The sequence below is a fragment of the Phalangium opilio genome, unplaced genomic scaffold (assembly GCF_054372755.1).
Source record: "Phalangium opilio isolate 3A_F unplaced genomic scaffold, DU_Popi_V2 ptg000390l_1, whole genome shotgun sequence".
Lineage (NCBI taxonomy): Eukaryota > Metazoa > Arthropoda > Arachnida > Opiliones > Phalangiidae > Phalangium > Phalangium opilio.
In genome coordinates, this window is record NW_028324234.1 from 7,769,165 (window position 1) to 7,786,321 (window position 17,157).

Consider the following 17,157-nt stretch of genomic DNA (forward strand, 5'->3'; position numbering starts at 1 on the left):
GAGCGGTGTTGTGAGGTCTCATATGTGACGTACAAAGTCAAGGTTTTTACACAATACCTGACAACCATTTAATTTCTGAGCTTCCGTGGCTCAATGGTTAGCGCGTTCAGCTGTTAACCAATAGGTTGGTGGTTCGAGCCCACGCGGGAGCGGTGTTGTGGGATCTCAAATGTAACGTAGAAAGCCAAAGTTTTTGCACAATACCTGACGACCATTTAATTTTTGGGCTTCCGTGGCGCAATGGTTAGCGCGTTCGGCTGTTAACCGAAAGGTTGGTGGTTCAAGCCCACCCGGGAGCGGTGTTGTGAGGTCTCAGATGTGACGTAAAAAGTCAAGGTTTTTACACAATACCTGACGAGCATTTAATTTTTGGGCTTCCGTGGCGCAATGGTTAGCGCGTTCAGCTGTTAACCAATAGGTTGGTGGTTCGAGTCCATCCGGGAGCGGTGTTGTGAGGTCTCAGATGTGACGTAAAAAGTCAAGGTTTTAACACAATACCTGACGAGCATTTAATTTTTGGGCTTCCGTGGCGCAATGGTTAGCGCGTTCAGCTGTTAACCAATAGGTTGGTGGTTCGAGCCCACGCGGGAGCGGTGTTGTGGGATCTCAAATGTAACGTAGAAAGCCAAAGTTTTTGCACAATACCTGACGACCATTTAATTTTTGGGCTTCCGTTGCGCGATGGTTAGCGCGTTCGGCTGTTAACCAATAGGTTGGTGGTTCGAGTCCATCCGGGAGCGGTGTTGTGAGGTCTCAGATGTGACGTAAAAAGTCAAGGTTTTAACACAATACCTGACGAGCATTTAATTTTTGGGCTTCCGTGGCGCAATGGTTAGCGCGTTCAGCTGTTAATCGAAAGGTTGGTGGTTCGAGCCCATCCGGGAGCGGTGTTGTGAGGTCTCAGATGTGACGTAAAAAGTCAAGGTTTTTACACAATACCTGGCAACCATTTAATTTCTGAGCTTCCGTGGCTCAATGGTTAGCGCGTTCAGCTGTTAACCAATAGGTTGGTGGTTCGAGCCCACGCGGGAGCGGTGTTGTGGGATCTCAAATGTAACGTAGAAAGCCAAAGTTTTTGCACAATACCTGACGACCATTTAATTTTTGGGCTTCCGTGGCGCAATGGTTAGCGCGTTCGGCTGTTAACCGAAAGGTTGGTGGTTCAAGCCCACCCGGGAGCGGTGTTGTGAGGTCTCAGATGTGACGTAAAAAGTCAAGGTTTTTACACAATACCTGACGAGCATTTAACTTTTGGGCTTCCGTGGCGCAATGGTTAGCGCGTTCGGCTGTTAACCAATAGGTTGGTGGTTCGAGCCCTCCGGGAGCGGTGTTGTGAGGTCTCAGATGTGACGTAAAAAGTCAAGGATTTTAGACAATACCTGACGAGCATTTAGTTTTTGGGCTTCCGTGGCGCAATGGTTAGCGCGTTCAGCTGTTAACCAATAGGTTGGTGGTTCGAGCCCACGCGGGAGCGGTGTTGTGGGATCTCAAATGTAACGTAGAAAGCCAAAGTTTTTGCACAATACCTGACGACCATTTAATTTTTGGGCTTCCGTGGCGCAATGGTTAGCGCGTTCGGCTGTTAACCAATAGGTTGGTGGTTCGAGCCCCTCTGGGAGCGGTGTTGTGAGGTCTCAGATGTGACGTAAAAGTCAAGGTTTTTACACAATACCTGACGATCATTTAATTTTTGGGCTTCCGTGGCGCAATGGTTAGCGCGTTCGGCTGTTAACCAATAGGTTGGTGGTTCGGGCCCCTCCGGGAGCGGTGTTGTGAGGTCTCAGATGTGACGTAAAAGTCAAGGTTTTTACACAATACCTGACGACCATTTAGTTTTTGGGCTTCCGTGGCGCAATGGTTAGCGCGTTCAGCTGTTAACCAATAGGTTGGTGGTTCGAGCCCACGCGGGAGCGGTGTTGTGGGATCTCAAATGTAACGTAGAAAGCCAAAGTTTTTGCACAATACCTGACGACCATTTAATTTTTGGGCTTCCGTGGCGCGATGGTTAGCGCGTTCGGCTGTTAACGAATAGGTTGGTGGTTCGAGCCCCTCTGGGAGCGGTGTTGTGAGGTCTCAGATGTGACGTAAAAGTCAAGGTTTTTACACAATACCTGACGACCATTTAATTTTTGGGCTTCCGTGGCGCAATGGTTAGCGCGTTCGGCTGTTAACCGAAAGGTTGGTGGTTCAAGCCCACCCGGGAGCGGTGTTGTGAGGTCTCAGATGTGACGTAAAAAGTCAAGGTTTTTACACAATACCTGACGAGCATTTAATTTTTGGGCTTCCGTGGCGCAATGGTTAGCGCGTTCAGCTGTTAACCAATAGGTTGGTGGTTCGAGTCCATCCGGGAGCGGTGTTGTGAGGTCTCAGATGTGACGTAAAAAGTCAAGGTTTTAACACAATACCTGACGAGCATTTAATTTTTGGGCTTCGGTGGCGCAATGGTTAGCGCATTCAGCTGTTAACCAATAGGTTGGTGGTTCGAGCCCACCCGGGAGAGGTGTTGTGGGGTCTCAAATGTAACGTAGAAAGCCAAAGTTTTTCCACAATACCTGACAACCATTAAATTTCTGAGCTTCCGTGGCTCAATGGTTAGCGTGTTCGGCTGTTAACCAATAGGTTGGTGGTTCGAGCCCACCCGGGAGCGGTGTTGTGGGATCTCAAATGTAACGTAGAAAGCCAAAGTTTTTCCACAATACCTGACGACCATTTAATTTTTGGGCTTCCGTGGCGCAATGGTTAGCGCGTTCGGCTATTAACCGAAAGGTTGGTGGTTCAAGCCCACCCGGGAGCGGTGTTGTGAGGTCTCAGATGTGACGTAAAAAGTCAAGGTTTTTACACAATACCTGACGAGCATTTAATTTTTGGGCTTCCGTGGCGCAATGGTTAGCGCGTTCAGCTGTTAACCAATAGGTTGGTGGTTCGAGCCCACCCGGGAGCGGTGTTGTGGGATCTCAAATGTAACGTAAAAAGTCAAAACTTTTCCACAATACGTGACAACCATTTAATTTCTGAGCTTCCGTGGCTCAATGGTTTTGCGCGTTCGGCTGTTAGCCAATAGGTTGGTGGATAGAACCCACCCGGGAGCGGTGTTGTGGGATCTCAAATTGTTGTTTATTTGAATATAAGTAACTGCGAGTGAGATTTAAGCTAAATATACTTTATTACTGAATAACAGCTAGTCATTATAAGAACTTTACAATAGAAGTTTAACCCGTGAATGCGTGGTGTACAAAAGGAATACCCGATATTTATACAATGTAAATTAGACTAAAAAACTAAATAGTAGATGAGTCGGGTTTTTTAATAAAGCGGCAGTAGAGTTTTTTATGGATACGACACTTCCCTCTCCGTTTTAATTTCTGTCACTTCTGGTAATACGTTAAGCGATCAGGTGCTTTGGTAGTTCTTGAGGATCTTCTTAGCGTAGAGTTTGTGTCTTGCTCCGCTTGGTTTGTTGGTACGGAAATAGCCGTTATGATTGCTGACGAGAGTGGCGCCGGTTCCCAATGTTGTGGCAGCGTGATCAGAGGTTGTGCTTCTGGAGAATCTCCGATGCTGGTAAGGGACGATGTAGGAACATTTGGAACTCGTGGTCTTATTTGATTGACGTGTCTGCGTATGTTTCCAAGTGGTGTCGCAACAGATAGCATGACTCTGCCGATAGGTCCCAAAACAGATCCTTCGAACCAACTCGGTCCCTGTCCGTAGTTCTTCGCCCATACTTCTTGACCTGAACGGAATTTCCTGTTGACTGCGAATTTCTCTTGCTGTACTGGAGTGGTTGCAGTTGCAGGAACAGGTTTCAGCAAATCCAGACGGCTACGCAGCTCTCTATGTAGGAAAAGGAAGGATGGCGTCTTCCCTTCCTCATTGGGCGATTTTCGATGGGCAAACAAGATTTTCGCCAAGCGAGTCTTCATGGAGCCTTCTGTCAGCTTGGCAAGACCGTGTTTGACCGTAGCGACTGCTCTTTCTGCGTGTCCGTTTGAGGATGGTTGGTACGGCGCTATGGTCAAGTGTTTTATACCGTTTTGGCTGGTGAACTGTCTGAATTCTTCGCTAGTGAAGTTGGTACCGTTGTCTGAAACGAGGCATTTCGGCAATCCGTAGCGAGCGAAGATATCCCTCAGAATGTCTATGGTGGTTGAGGACGTGGTCGATTCTGTTGAAACCGCTTCTATCCAGTTGGAGTATGAGTCGATGAAAACCAGTATCATTTTCTTATCGACGGGTCCGAGGTAATCGATGTGGACTCGTTCCATTGGAGCAGAAGTTTTTGGCCAATGAGTAGTGACGTTTTTGGGCATCGGATGGTTTTGCTGACAGGCGTGACAATTTGAAACCAAGTTCTCAATTTCTTGATCGATGTTTGGCCACCAGACGGTAGTTCTGGCTATACGTTTCGTCTTGGTCATGCCTAAATGTCCTTCGTGGAGCTCTTCCAGTACTTTCTGACGGTCTCGCTCAGGAATGTACGTTCGATTGTGCCATAGTATTATTCCAGAAACGGCTGTAAGTTCGTTTCTTCGTGAACTGAAGAGCTTCAGATGGTCCGGAACATTCTTTGGCCAGCCATTTTTGATGAAGTCCAGTAGTTGCTTGGTAGTGTCGTCTGTTTCCAACGTTGTTCTTATGTCCTTGATGGTGATTGGACCGGAATTTGCGTCGTCGAGTAGCATGACGTATTCCATTGGTTGCGGAGTTGTTTCGCAAGTGTCCGGCAAGGGTAATCTACTCATAGCGTCCGCATTACCGTTTTGGCTACCAGGCCGATATTTGATTTCATAATCGTAGGCTGCCAAGGTGATAGCCCAACGTTGTATACGTGCTGCAGTTGTTGTTGGTGTTTGCTTGTTGTCCGCTAGAAGAATTGCCAAAGGGCTGTGGTCCGTAAGCAATGTGAAACGTCGTCCGAGTAAGTATTCCCGGAAATGAGTTACTCCGAAGACCAAGGCTAAGGCTTCCTTTTCAATTTGGCTGTAGTTTCTTTCGGCGGAAGACAGCGTTCTCGATGCGAAGACAATTGGACGGTCGGACTTGTCGGCTTCTACATGCGACAGGACTGCACCGAGTCCTACAGGAGAGGCATCGTAGGCAAGTACTAGTGGCTTTGTTGGATCGTAATGTACTAGCACCGTGGATGAGGCTAGTATTCCTTTGGCCTTGACGAAAGCTTCATTGGTTTCTTTGTCCCATATCCAAGGTTGCTCCTTTCTGGTAAGTTTGTACAGAGGGTTGAGCAGGTCCGACATATTTGGCACGAACTTGGAATAGTAGGTTATTAGTCCCAAGAAGGATTTCAGCTCCATTACGTTTGTTGGCTCGGGGGCTTCCAGGATAGGTCTTAAGTTCTTCTCAGAAGGTGAGAGACCCCTTTCGTCCAACAAGTGTCCAAGATATTCGACAGAATTCGTAAGGAAAACGCATTTTTCTCGTCTCAGATTCAAATCAGCTTCTTCTAGTCGAGATAGGACTGTTTCCAAGTTTTTGAAGTGCTCTTCATCGTTTGGACCAGTAATCAGAAGATCGTCTTGAAAGATTGCGACATTGGGAATATTGGCCCGTAGACGCTCGATTTCTCGTTGAAAAACCGCTGGAGCTGAAGACACGCCGAAGGGTAGTCGTCGGTAACGAAATAGTCCCTTCTGTGTGGTGATCACGACCAGATTTCTTGACTCTTCGTCCAGTTCTAGCTGGTTATACGCGTCCCGAAGATCAAGCTTAGTAAACTTCTTTCCGCCGTTGAGAGTGGAGAAAATTTCGTTGATCTTCGGTAAAGGGTACTGTTCGGTTAACGTAGCCTTGTTTGCTGTTAGTTTGAAATCGCCGCAAATTCTTATTTTCTTGCTGGCCTTGAGTACCGGAACGATCGGAGCTGCTGATTTAGCAGTTTTAACTGGTTCGATGATTCCCGCTTTTAATAGTCTTTCCAACTCTTCATCGACTAGGTCCCTGACGGCAAAAGGTACTGTTCTGGGCTTGAAGATTCTGTGGACGTAATCGGGTCTTTGGTGCAGGTGAACTTGCACGCCTTTCATCAAACCGAGTCCAGGTGAAAACAGAGACTCGTGTTGCTTGAGGATTTTGTCTGTCCGTGAAGTGGACGTAACGTTGTCGATGAAGACTTGTTGTTTTAGAACTGGTGGTGCCAAGTTGAATGCATCGATCCAATTTCTCCCGCAAGGCTAGGTAGCGGTTGAGTAACTACTATGAGAGGTAGTTTGGCGCTGACGTCTTGCAACTTTGCGGTGACTTCGATGAAACCCTTCGTGGCCACTGGCATTCCATTGTAAGCCTTTAAGGCTGTGGTTGTTGGTTGAAGCTCAGGCATTTCGGTTCGTTGTTTAAGTTCTGCGTACGTTGAAGCCGAAATGACGGAGTAGGATGCTCCGGAATCGTGTTCCATTTGAGTCTTCACTCCATTGACCAGGAAATCGTACAAGTATGGCCTTGGAGCAGGTTGTAAGGTAGGCGTATCTTCTGCTGAGAGCTGGAAAATGTCGTATTCCAGTATAGTTGTGCTGGGCGGTAATGTCGAAGTTGTTGCAGCGTTAGTGGATAGTTGTGCGTCTCGTAGAAAATGAACTCTGTTAGTCTTGTTCTTTGTACGGCGCGTAGTATTGGCTGGACCTTGACCGTCGTTCTTGGCAGATAAGCAAACTTTTTCCAGGTGTCCCGTCTTCTTGCAATAGTTGCAAACGGCCGTTGAGTATTTGCAGGTGTTCGCCTTGTGGTTTACGTCTCCACATCTGTAGCATAGGTTTGGAGGTAGACGGGCAAGTTTGTGTTTTGTGGGCTTCAGCGGACGTCGGCAATGGTTATTGTCGCTTTTGGTAGACAACCGGTGAAGTTCATCCGAACCCTTGACTCCTGAGGTACTTCCGTTTATGTAGTTCAGGTGCCTTGCTGCAGACTCCATATTCAGGGCTATGTCGATGGCTCTTTTTAGAGTCAAATCCTGTGGTGTCTCGGTAATGAATCGGGCTTGGACGGCTTGATTTTGTATTCCCGCCACCAGGCGGTCCTTGAGAATCGTCTCTAGATTGGCTCCAAACTTGCAATGTTCGGCTAGTTTACGCAGGTGCACTATGTACGCGGAAACCGATTCGCCAGGAGTGCGGTCTCTCTTCGAAAATCGGATGCGTTCTGTAATTTCCGATGGTGGTGGGTTGAAATGAGTCGTAAGCAGGAGTACCAGTTCATCGTATGTCTTGTCTGCAGGTTTTGCCGGACTCACGAGGCTTCGTAGCAGGGCGTAAGTATGTGATCCGAGTAGTGTCAGGAAAATTGCTACCTTCTTGTCTGCATTGGTGATATCGTTTGCCTTAAGGTAGAGGTCTATTCGTTCAGCGTAATGGCACCATGGTTCGATGTTGTCGTAAGGCTCGAAATGTCCCGTAATGATTCCTCTGGTAGAAGTAGACGTATTGGCGGGTAACGCCATGGCTGTAATGATGTCGATAGCAGCAATAGTAGTAACGGTGACGCAAAGGTAGTGACGTATGAATAGCTAATGTAGTAGAATCTCATCTCGCCTCCGTCGCCATTGTTGTGTAGTTGAATGTAAGTAACTGCGAGTGAGATTTAAGCTAAATATACTTTATTACTGAATAACAGCTAGTCATTATAAGAACTTTACAATAGAAGTTTAACCCGTGAATGCGTGGTGTACAAAAGGAATACCCGATATTTATACAATGTAAATTAGACTAAAAAACTAAATAGTAGATGAGTCGGGTTTTTTAATAAAGCGGCAGTAGAGTTTTTTATGGATACGACACAAATGTAACGTAGAAAGCCAAAGTTTTTCCACAATACCTGACGACCATTTAATTTTTGGGCTTCCGTGGCGCAATGGTTAGCGCATTCGGCTGTTAACCAATAGGTTGGTGGTTCGAGCCCATCCGGGAGCGGTGTTGTGAGGTCTCAGATGTGACGTAAAAAGTCAAGGTTTTTACACAATACCTGACGAGCATTCAACTTTTGGGCTTCCGTGGCGCAATGGTTAGCGCGATCGGCTGTTAACCAATAGGTTGGTGGTTCGAGCCCATCCGGGAGCGGTGTTGTGAGGTCTCAGATGTGACGTAAAAAGTCAAGGATTTTACACAATACCTGACGAGCATTTAGTTTTTGGGCTTCCGCGGCGCAATGGTTAGCGCGTTCAGCTGTTAACCAATAGGTTGGTGGTTCGAGCCCACCCGGGAGCGGTGTTGTGGGATCTCAAATGTAACGTAGAAAGCCAAAGTTTTTCCACAATACCTGACGACCATTTAATTTTTGGGCTTCCGTTGCGCAATGGTTAGCGCGTTCGGCTTTTAACCAATGGGTTGGTGGTTCGAGCCCACCCGGGAGCGATGTTGTGGGATCTCAAATGTAACGCAGAAAGCCTAGTTTTTCCACAATACTTGACGACCATTTAATTTCTGAGCTCCCGTGGCTCAATGGTTAGCGCGTTCGGCTGTTATCCAATAGGTTGGTGGTTCAAGCCCATTCGGAAGCGGTGTTGTGAGGTCTCAGATGTGACGTAAAAAGTCAAGGTTTTTCCACAATACCTGACGACCAATTAATTTTTGGGCTTCCTTGGCGCAATGGTTGGCGCGTTCGCCTGTTAACCGAAAGGTTGGTGGTTCGAGGTCACCCGGGAGCGGTGTTGTGAGGTCTCAGATGTGACGTAAAAAGTCAAGGTTTTTACACAATACCTGACGAGCATTTAATTTTTGGGCTTCTGTGGCTCAATGGTTAGCGCGTTCGGCTGTTAGCCAATAGGTTGGTGGTTCGAGCCCACCCGGGAGCGGTGTTGTGGGATCTCAAATGTAACGTTGAAACCCAAAGTTTTTCCACAATACCTGACGACCATTTAATTTTTGGGCTTCCGTGGCGCAATGGTTAGCGCATTCGGCTGTTAACCAATAGGTTGGTGGTTCGAGCCCATCCGGGAGCGGTGATGTGAGGTCTCAGATGTGACGTAAAAAGTCAAGGTTTTCACACAATACCTGACGAGCATGTAACTTTTGGGCTTCCGTGGCGCAATGGTTAGCGCGATCGGCTGTTAACCAATAGGTTGGTGGTTCGAGCCCATCCGGGAGCGGTGTTGTGAGGTCTCAGATGTGACGTAAAAAGTGAAGGTTTTTACACAATACCCGACGAGCATTTAGTTTTCGGGCTTCCGTGGCGCAATGGTTAGCGCGTTCAGCTGTTAACCAATAGGTTGGTGGTTCAAGCCCACCCGGGAGCGGTGTTGTGGGATCTCAAATGTAACGTAGAAAGCCAAAGTTTTTGCACAATACCTGACGACAATGTAATTTTTGGGCTTCCGTGGCGCAATGGTTAGCGCGTTCGGCTGTTAACCAATAGGTTGGCGGTTCGAGCCCATCCGGGAGCGGTGTTGTGAGGTCTCAGATGTGACGTAAAAAGTCAAGGTTTTTACACAGTACCTGACGACCATTTAATTTTTGGGCTTCCGTGGCGCAATGGTTAGCGCGTTCAGCTGCAATTCAAAAGACTGGTGGTTTGAGCCCTCCCGGGAGCGGTGTTGTGACGTCTCAGATGTAACATAAAATGTCAGAGTTTTTCCACAATACCTGACGAACATTGAAATTTTGGGCTTCCGTGGCGCAATGGTTAGCGCGTTCAGCTGTTAATCGAAAGGTTGGTGGTTCGAGCCCACCCGGGAGAGGTGTTGTGGGGTCTCAGATGTAGCGTAAAAAGTCAAAACATTTCCACAATACGTGACAACCATTTAATTTCTGAGCTTCCGTGGCTCAATGGTTAGCGCGTTCGGCTGTTAACTAATAGGTTAGTGGTTCGAGCCCATCCGGGAGCGGTGTTGTGAGGTCTCAGATGTGCCGTAAAAAGTCAAGGTTTTTACACAATACCTGACGAGCATTTAACTTTTGGGCTTCCGTGGCGCAATGGTTAGCGCGTTCGGCTGTTAACCAATAGGTTGGTGGTACGAGCCCATCCGGGAGCGGTGTTGTGAGGTCTCAGATGTGACGTAAAAAGTCAAGGATTTTACACAATACCTGACGAGCATTTAGTTTTTGGGCTTCCGTGGCGCAATGGTTAGCGCGTTCAGCTGTTAACCAATAGGTTGGTGGTTCGAGCCCACGCGGGAGCGGTGTTGTGGGATCTCAAATGTAACGTAGAAAGCCAAAGTTTTTGCACAATACCTGACGACCATTTAATTTTTGGGCTTCCGTGGCGCAATGGTTAGCGCGTTCGGCTGTTAACCAATAGGTTGGTGGTTCGAGCCCCTCCGGGAGCGGTGTTGTGAGGTCTCAGATGTGACGTAAAAGTCAAGGTTTTTACACAATACCTGACGAGCATTTAACTTTTGGGCTTCCGTGGCGCAATGGTTAGCGCGTTCGGCTGTTAACCAATAGGTTGGTGGTTCGAGCCCATCCAAGAGCGGTGATGTGAGGTCTCAGATGTGACGTAAAAAGTCAAGGTTTTTACACAATACCTGACGAGCATTTAAATTTTGGGCTTCCGTGGCACAATGGTTAGCGCGTTCAGCTGTTAACCAATAGGTTGGTGGTTCGAGGTCACCCGGGAGCGGTGTTGTGAGGTCTCAGATGTGACGTAAAAAGTCAAGGTTTTTACACAATACCTGACGAGCATTTAATTTTTGGGCTTCTGTGGCTCAATGGTTAGCGCGTTCGGCTGTTAGCCAATAGGTTGGTGGTTCGAGCCCACCCGGGAGCGGTGTTGTGGGATCTCAAATGTAACGTTGAAACCCAAAGTTTTTCCACAATACCTGACGACCATTTAATTTTTGGGCTTCCGTGGCGCAATGGTTAGCGCGTTCGGCTTTTAACCAATGGGTTGGTGGTTCGAGCCCACCCGGGAGCGATGTTGTGGGATCTCAAATGTAACGCAGAAAGACAAGTTTTTCCACAATACTTGACGACCATTTAATTTCTGAGCTCCCGTGGCTCAATGGTTAGCGCGTTCGGCTGTTATCCAATAGGTTGGTGGTTCAAGCCCATTCGGAAGCGGTGTTGTGAGGTCTCAGATGTGACGTAAAAAGTCAAGGTTTTTCCACAATACCTGACGACCAATTAATTTTTGGGCTTCCTTGGCGCAATGGTTGGCGCGTTCGCCTGTTAACCGAAAGGTTGGTGGTTCGAGGTCACCCGGGAGCGGTGTTGTGAGGTCTCAGATGTGACGTAAAAAGTCAAGGTTTTTACACAATACCTGACGAGCATTTAATTTTTGGGCTTCTGTGGCTCAATGGTTAGCGCGTTCGGCTGTTAGCCAATAGGTTGGTGGTTCGAGCCCACCCGGGAGCGGTGTTGTGGGATCTCAAATGTAACGTTGAAACCCAAAGTTTTTCCACAATACCTGACGACCATTTAATTTTTGGGCTTCCGTGGCGCAATGGTTAGCGCATTCGGCTGTTAACCAATAGGTTGGTGGTTCGAGCCCATCCGGGAGCGGTGTTGTGAGGTCTCAGATGTGACGTAAAAAGTCAAGGTTTTCACACAATACCTGACGAGCATTTAACTTTTGGGCTTCCGTGGCGCAATGGTTAGCGCGATCGGCTGTTAACCAATAGGTTGGTGGTTCGAGCCCATCCGGGAGCGGTGTTGTGAGGTCTCAGATGTGACGTAAAAAGTGAAGGTTTTTACACAATACCCGACGAGCATTTAGTTTTTGGGCTTCCGTGGCGCAATGGTTAGCGCGTTCAGCTGTTAACCAATAGGTTGGTGGTTCAAGCCCACCCGGGAGCGGTGTTGTGGGATCTCAAATGTAACGTAGAAAGCCAAAGTTTTTGCACAATACCTGACGACCATTTAATTTTTGGGCTTCCGTGGCGCAATGGTTAGCGCGTTCGGCTGTTAACCAATAGGTTGGCGGTTCGAGCCCATCCGGGAGCGGTGTTGTGAGGTCTCAGATGTGACGTAAAAAGTCAAGGTTTTTACACAGTACCTGACGACCATTTAATTTTTGGGCTTCCGTGGCGCAATGGTTAGCGCGTTCAGCTGCAATTCAAAAGACTGGTGGTTTGAGCCCTCCCGGGAGCGGTGTTGTGACGTCTCAGATGTAACATAAAATGTCAGAATTTTTCCACAATACCTGACGAACATTGAAATTTTGGGCTTCCGTGGCGCAATGGTTAGCGCGTTCAGCTGTTAATCGAAAGGTTGGTGGTTCGAGCCCACCCGGGAGAGGTGTTGTGGGGTCTCAGATGTAGCGTAAAAAGTCAAAACATTTCCACAATACGTGACAACCATTTAATTTCTGAGCTTCCGTGGCTCAATGGTTAGCGCGTTCGGCTGTTAACTAATAGGTTAGTGGTTCGAGCCCATCCGGGAGCGGTGTTGTGAGGTCTCAGATGTGCCGTAAAAAGTCAAGGTTTTTACACAATACCTGACGAGCATTTAACTTTTGGGCTTCCGTGGCGCAATGGTTAGCGCGTTCGGCTGTTAACCAATAGGTTGGTGGTTCGAGCCCATCCGGGAGCGGTGTTGTGAGGTCTCAGATGTGACGTAAAAAGTCAAGGATTTTACACAATACCTGACGAGCATTTAGTTTTTGGGCTTCCGTGGCGCAATGGTTAGCGCGTTCAGCTGTTAACCAATAGGTTGGTGGTTCGAGCCCACGCGGGAGCGGTGTTGTGGGATCTCAAATGTAACGTAGAAAGCCAAAGTTTTTGCACAATACCTGACGACCATTTAATTTTTGGGCTTCCGTGGCGCAATGGTTAGCGCGTTCGGCTGTTAACCAATAGGTTGGTGGTTCGAGCCCCTCCGGGAGCGGTGTTGTGAGGTCTCAGATGTGACGTAAAAGTCAAGGTTTTTACACAATACCTGACGAGCATTTAACTTTTGGGCTTCCGTGGCGCAATGGTTAGCGCGTTCGGCTGTTAACCAATAGGTTGGTGGTTCGAGCCCATCCAAGAGCGGTGATGTGAGGTCTCAGATGTGACGTAAAAAGTCAAGGTTTTTACACAATACCTGACGAGCATTTAAATTTTGGGCTTCCGTGGCACAATGGTTAGCGCGTTCAGCTGTTAACCAATAGGTTGGTGGTTCGAGGTCACCCGGGAGCGGTGTTGTGAGGTCTCAGATGTGACGTAAAAAGTCAGGTTTTTACACAATACCTGACGAGCATTTAATTTTTGGGCATCTGTGGCTCAATGGTTAGCGCGTTCGGCTGTTAGCCAATAGGTTGGTGGTTCGAGCCCACCCGGGAGCGGTGTTGTGGGATCTCAAATGTAACGTTGAAACCCAAAGTTTTTCCACAATACCTGACGACCATTTAATTTTTGGGCTTCCGTGGCGCAATGGTTAGCGCATTCGGCTGTTAACCAATAGGTTGGTGGTTCGAGCCCATCCGGGAGCGGTGTTGTGAGGTCTCAGATGTGACGTAAAAAGTCAAGGTTTTTACACAATACCTGACGAGCATTCAACTTTTGGGCTTCCGTGGCGCAATGGTTAGCGCGATCGGCTGTTAACAAATAGGTTGGTGGTTCGAGCCCATCCGGGAGCGGTGTTGTGATATCTCAGATGTGACGTAAAAAGTGAAGGTTTTTACACAATACCTGACGAGCATTTAGTTTTTGGGCTTCCGCGGCGCAATGGTTAGCGCGTTCAGCTGTTAACCAATAGGTTGGTGGTTCGAGCCCACCCGGGAGCGGTGTTGTGGGATCTCAAATGTAACGTAGAAAGCCAAAGTTTTTCCACAATACCTGACGACCATTTAATTTCTGAGCTCCCGTGGCTCAATAGTTAGCGCGTTCGGCTGTTATCCAATAGGTTGGTGGTTCAAGCCCATTCGGAAGCGGTGTTGTGAGGTCTCAGATGTGACGTAAAAAGTCAAGGTTTTTCCACAATACCTGACGACCAATTAATTTTTGGGCTTCCTTGGCGCAATGGTTGGCGCGTTCGCCTGTTAACCGAAAGGTTGTTGGTTCGATCCCAACCGGGAGAGGTGTTGCAGGGTATCAGATGTAACGTAATAAGTCATAACTTATTCACAATACCTGACAACCATTTAATTTCTGAGCTTCCGTGGCTCAATGGTTATCGCGTTCGGCTGTTAACCAATAGGTTTGTGGTTCGAGCACATCCGGGATGCGGTGTTGTGAGGTCTCAGATGTAACGTAAAATGTCAGAGTTTTTCACAATACCTGACGAACATTTAATTTTTGGGCTTCCGTGGCGCAATGATTAGCGCGTTCAGCTGTTAATCGAAAGGTTGAAGGTTCGAGCCCACCCGGGAGAGGTGTTGTGGGGTCTCATATGTAGCGTGAAAAGTCAAAACTTATCCACAATACGTGACAATCATTTAATTTCTGAGCTTCCGTGGCTCAATGGTTAGCGCGTTCGGCTGTTAACCAATAGGTTGGTGGTTCGAGCTCATCCGGGAGCGGTTTTGTGAGGTCTCAGATGTGACGTAAAAAGTCAAGGATTTTACGCAAAACCTGACGAGTATTTAATTTTTGGGCTTCCGTGGCGCAATGGTTAGCGCGTTCAGCTGTTAATCGAAAGGTTGGTGGTTCGAGCCCATCCGGGAGAGGTGTTGTGGGGTCTCAGATGTGGCGTAAAAAGTCAAAACTTTTCCACAATACGTGACAACCATTTAATTTCTGAGCTTCCGTGGCTCAATGGTTAGCGCGTTCGGCTGTTAGCCAATAGGTTGGTGGTTCGAGCCCACCCGGGAGCGGTGTTGTGGGATCTCAAATGTAACGTAGAAAGCCAAGGTTTTTCCACAATACCTGACGACCATTTAATTTTTGGGCTTCTGTGGCGCAATGGTTAGCGCGTTCGGCTGTTAAACAATAGGTTAGTGGTTCGAGCCCATCCGGGAACGGTGTTGTGAGGTCTCAGATGTGACGTAAAAAGTCAAGGTTTTTACACAATACCTGACGAGCATTTAATTTTTGGGCTTCCGTGGCGCAATGGTTAGCGCGTTCAGCTGTTATTCGAAAGGTTGGTGGTTCGTGCCCACCCGGGAGAGGTGTTGTAGGGTCTCAGATTGTTGAATCCGGCGATCCACAACGAGCCTGGTCATTTAGACCTAAATAATTATTGAAATTAATGGTTTTCCCCACTGGGGTTTTCCCAGGACCTTTTTTCCCATAAGCAGAAGTTATGGGTTTTTATGGTCCGAATTTAGTTTAGATACAGTTTAGTTAAGATTAGTTAAGGTTTACTTATAATGAATACTTATGTTTGATATGTTTTTTATGTAAAGACCTTTAAGATAACATTAAACTCTAAACCAAAATAAGAACTGTCGTATGGCACGGCCTGTAATTGCTAAGAAATACTGTACTATTGTTAAGGCTATAGTAATGCATTTGAAAGGTTCGACGGATGGTTTTTATTACTAGGATGTTAAAAGGCCCTCTGGCCCTGTAAAGTCATAAAACTTCGGAGTGACGAATATTGGGGATCGCTTTGTAACAATAATAGGGGGTAAAACTTGAACTTTGTGTTAAAACTAGCAAAAGCAAAGCCTGAGTAGAACGTATTGGACTCTTGATGGAAAAAGAGCGCTTGTTACCATCGGACAATATAGAAAGCAAACCGACTCTGCCGAGAGAGGTTGTAAAAGAAAGACTTAGAACTTTAGATAAACGGACGTCTTTTAAGGAAAATTTATGTAAAGATATGTTAATTTGAGTATGATTTGACAGACAATACAACAATTAAAGAAATTATTGATGATTGCATTTGGAGCTTCTTCGTTTTTGAATAAAGACACACAAATAATTTAGGGATTTAGATCGGTGTTTCAGTCCGCCAATGTGATATCAGAAGGGTATCACAAACTCTTATGTTGGGATGGAAGTCGCAACATAAAATGGTGCCGAAACCCGGGACTAATTACGTGCTCGGGATTAATTACGCGCCCGGGACTTATTACGTGCTCGGGAAAAATTACGTTAATTGGACAATTTTGTGAAAATTGTACTTGGTTCGAGAACTTCGAAAAATTTTGGAAATCTTCAAGTCTCTAGTCAATTCCACGATGGATGCTTTTTGCCGATGCCTGAGAGAAAGGGAACATGAACGTGCCGCAAGAAGTCCAGCGGCGGAGAGCGACAAGGAGCGCGATAAAGGAGTCCCAGCCCAAAGACATCAGAGTCTACAGAAGCCGAAGGAGTGGTGTTTGTCAAGGTTGGATGCAATGGTTAGCGCGTTCGGCTGTTAACCAATAGGTTGGTGGTTCGAGCCCATCCGGGAGCGGTGTTGTGAGGTCTCAGATGTGACGTAAAAAGTCAAAACTTTTCCACAATACGTGACAACCATTTAATTCCTGAGCTTCCGTGGCTCAATGGTTAGCGCGTTCGGCTGTTAACCAATAGGTTAGTGGTTCGAGCCCACCCGGGAGCGGCGTTGTGGGATCTCAAATGTAACGTAGAAAGCCAAAGTTTTTCCACAATACCTGACGATCATTTAATTTTTGGGCTTCCGTGGCGCAATGGTTAGGGCGTTCGGCTGTTAACCAATAGGTTGGTGGTTCGAGCCCACCCGGGCGCGGTGTTGTGGCATCTCAAACGTAACGTAGAAAGCCAAAGTTTTTCCACAATACCTGACGACCATTTAATTTTTGGGCTTCCGTGGCGCAATGATTAGCGCGTTCAGCTGTTAATCGAAAGGTTGAAGGTTCGAGCCCACCCGGGAGAGGTGTTGTGGGGTCTCAGATGTAGCGTAAAAAGTCAAAACTTTTCCACAATACGTGACAACCATTTAATTTCTGAGCTTCCGTGGCTCAATGGTTAGCGCTTTCGACTGTTAACCAATAGGTTGGTGGTTCGAGCCCATCCGGGAGCGGTGTTGTGAGGTCTCACATGTGACGTAAAAAGTCAAGGTTTTTACACAATACCTGACGAGCATTTAATTTTTGGGCTTCCGTGGCGCAATGGTTAGCGCGTTCAGCAGTTAACAAATAGGTTAGTGGTTCGAGCCCACCCGGGAGCGGCGTTGTGGGATCTCAAACGTAACGTAGAAAGCCAAAGTTTTTCCACAATACCTGACGACCATTTATTTTTTAGGCTTCCGTGGCGCAATGATTACCGCGTTCGGCTGTTAACCAATAGGTTGGGGGTTCGAGCCCACCCGGGAGCGGTGTTGTGGGATCTCAAATGTAACGTAGAAAGCCAAAGTTTTTCCACAATACGTGACGACCATTTAATTTCTG

The 17,157-nt window shown here is 47.2% G+C and overlaps 1 protein-coding gene and 1 non-coding gene across 2 annotated transcripts; one reads left to right on the forward strand and one right to left on the reverse strand.

Moving 5' to 3' along the window:
• Nucleotides 1–2,721: 2,721 nt before the first annotated feature.
• On the forward strand, nt 2,722–2,794 carry TRNAN-AUU (transfer RNA asparagine (anticodon AUU)). The gene has a single exon. It is a non-coding gene; the product is annotated as a tRNA-Asn (tRNA).
• Nucleotides 2,795–6,136: 3,342 nt separating this feature from the next.
• On the reverse strand, nt 6,137–7,447 carry LOC149596913 (uncharacterized). Its single transcript, XM_089861438.1, has one exon. It carries the CDS (start codon nt 7,445–7,447, stop codon nt 6,137–6,139), a length of 1,311 nt encoding a protein of 436 aa, XP_089717564.1.
• Nucleotides 7,448–17,157: the final 9,710 nt, after the last annotated feature.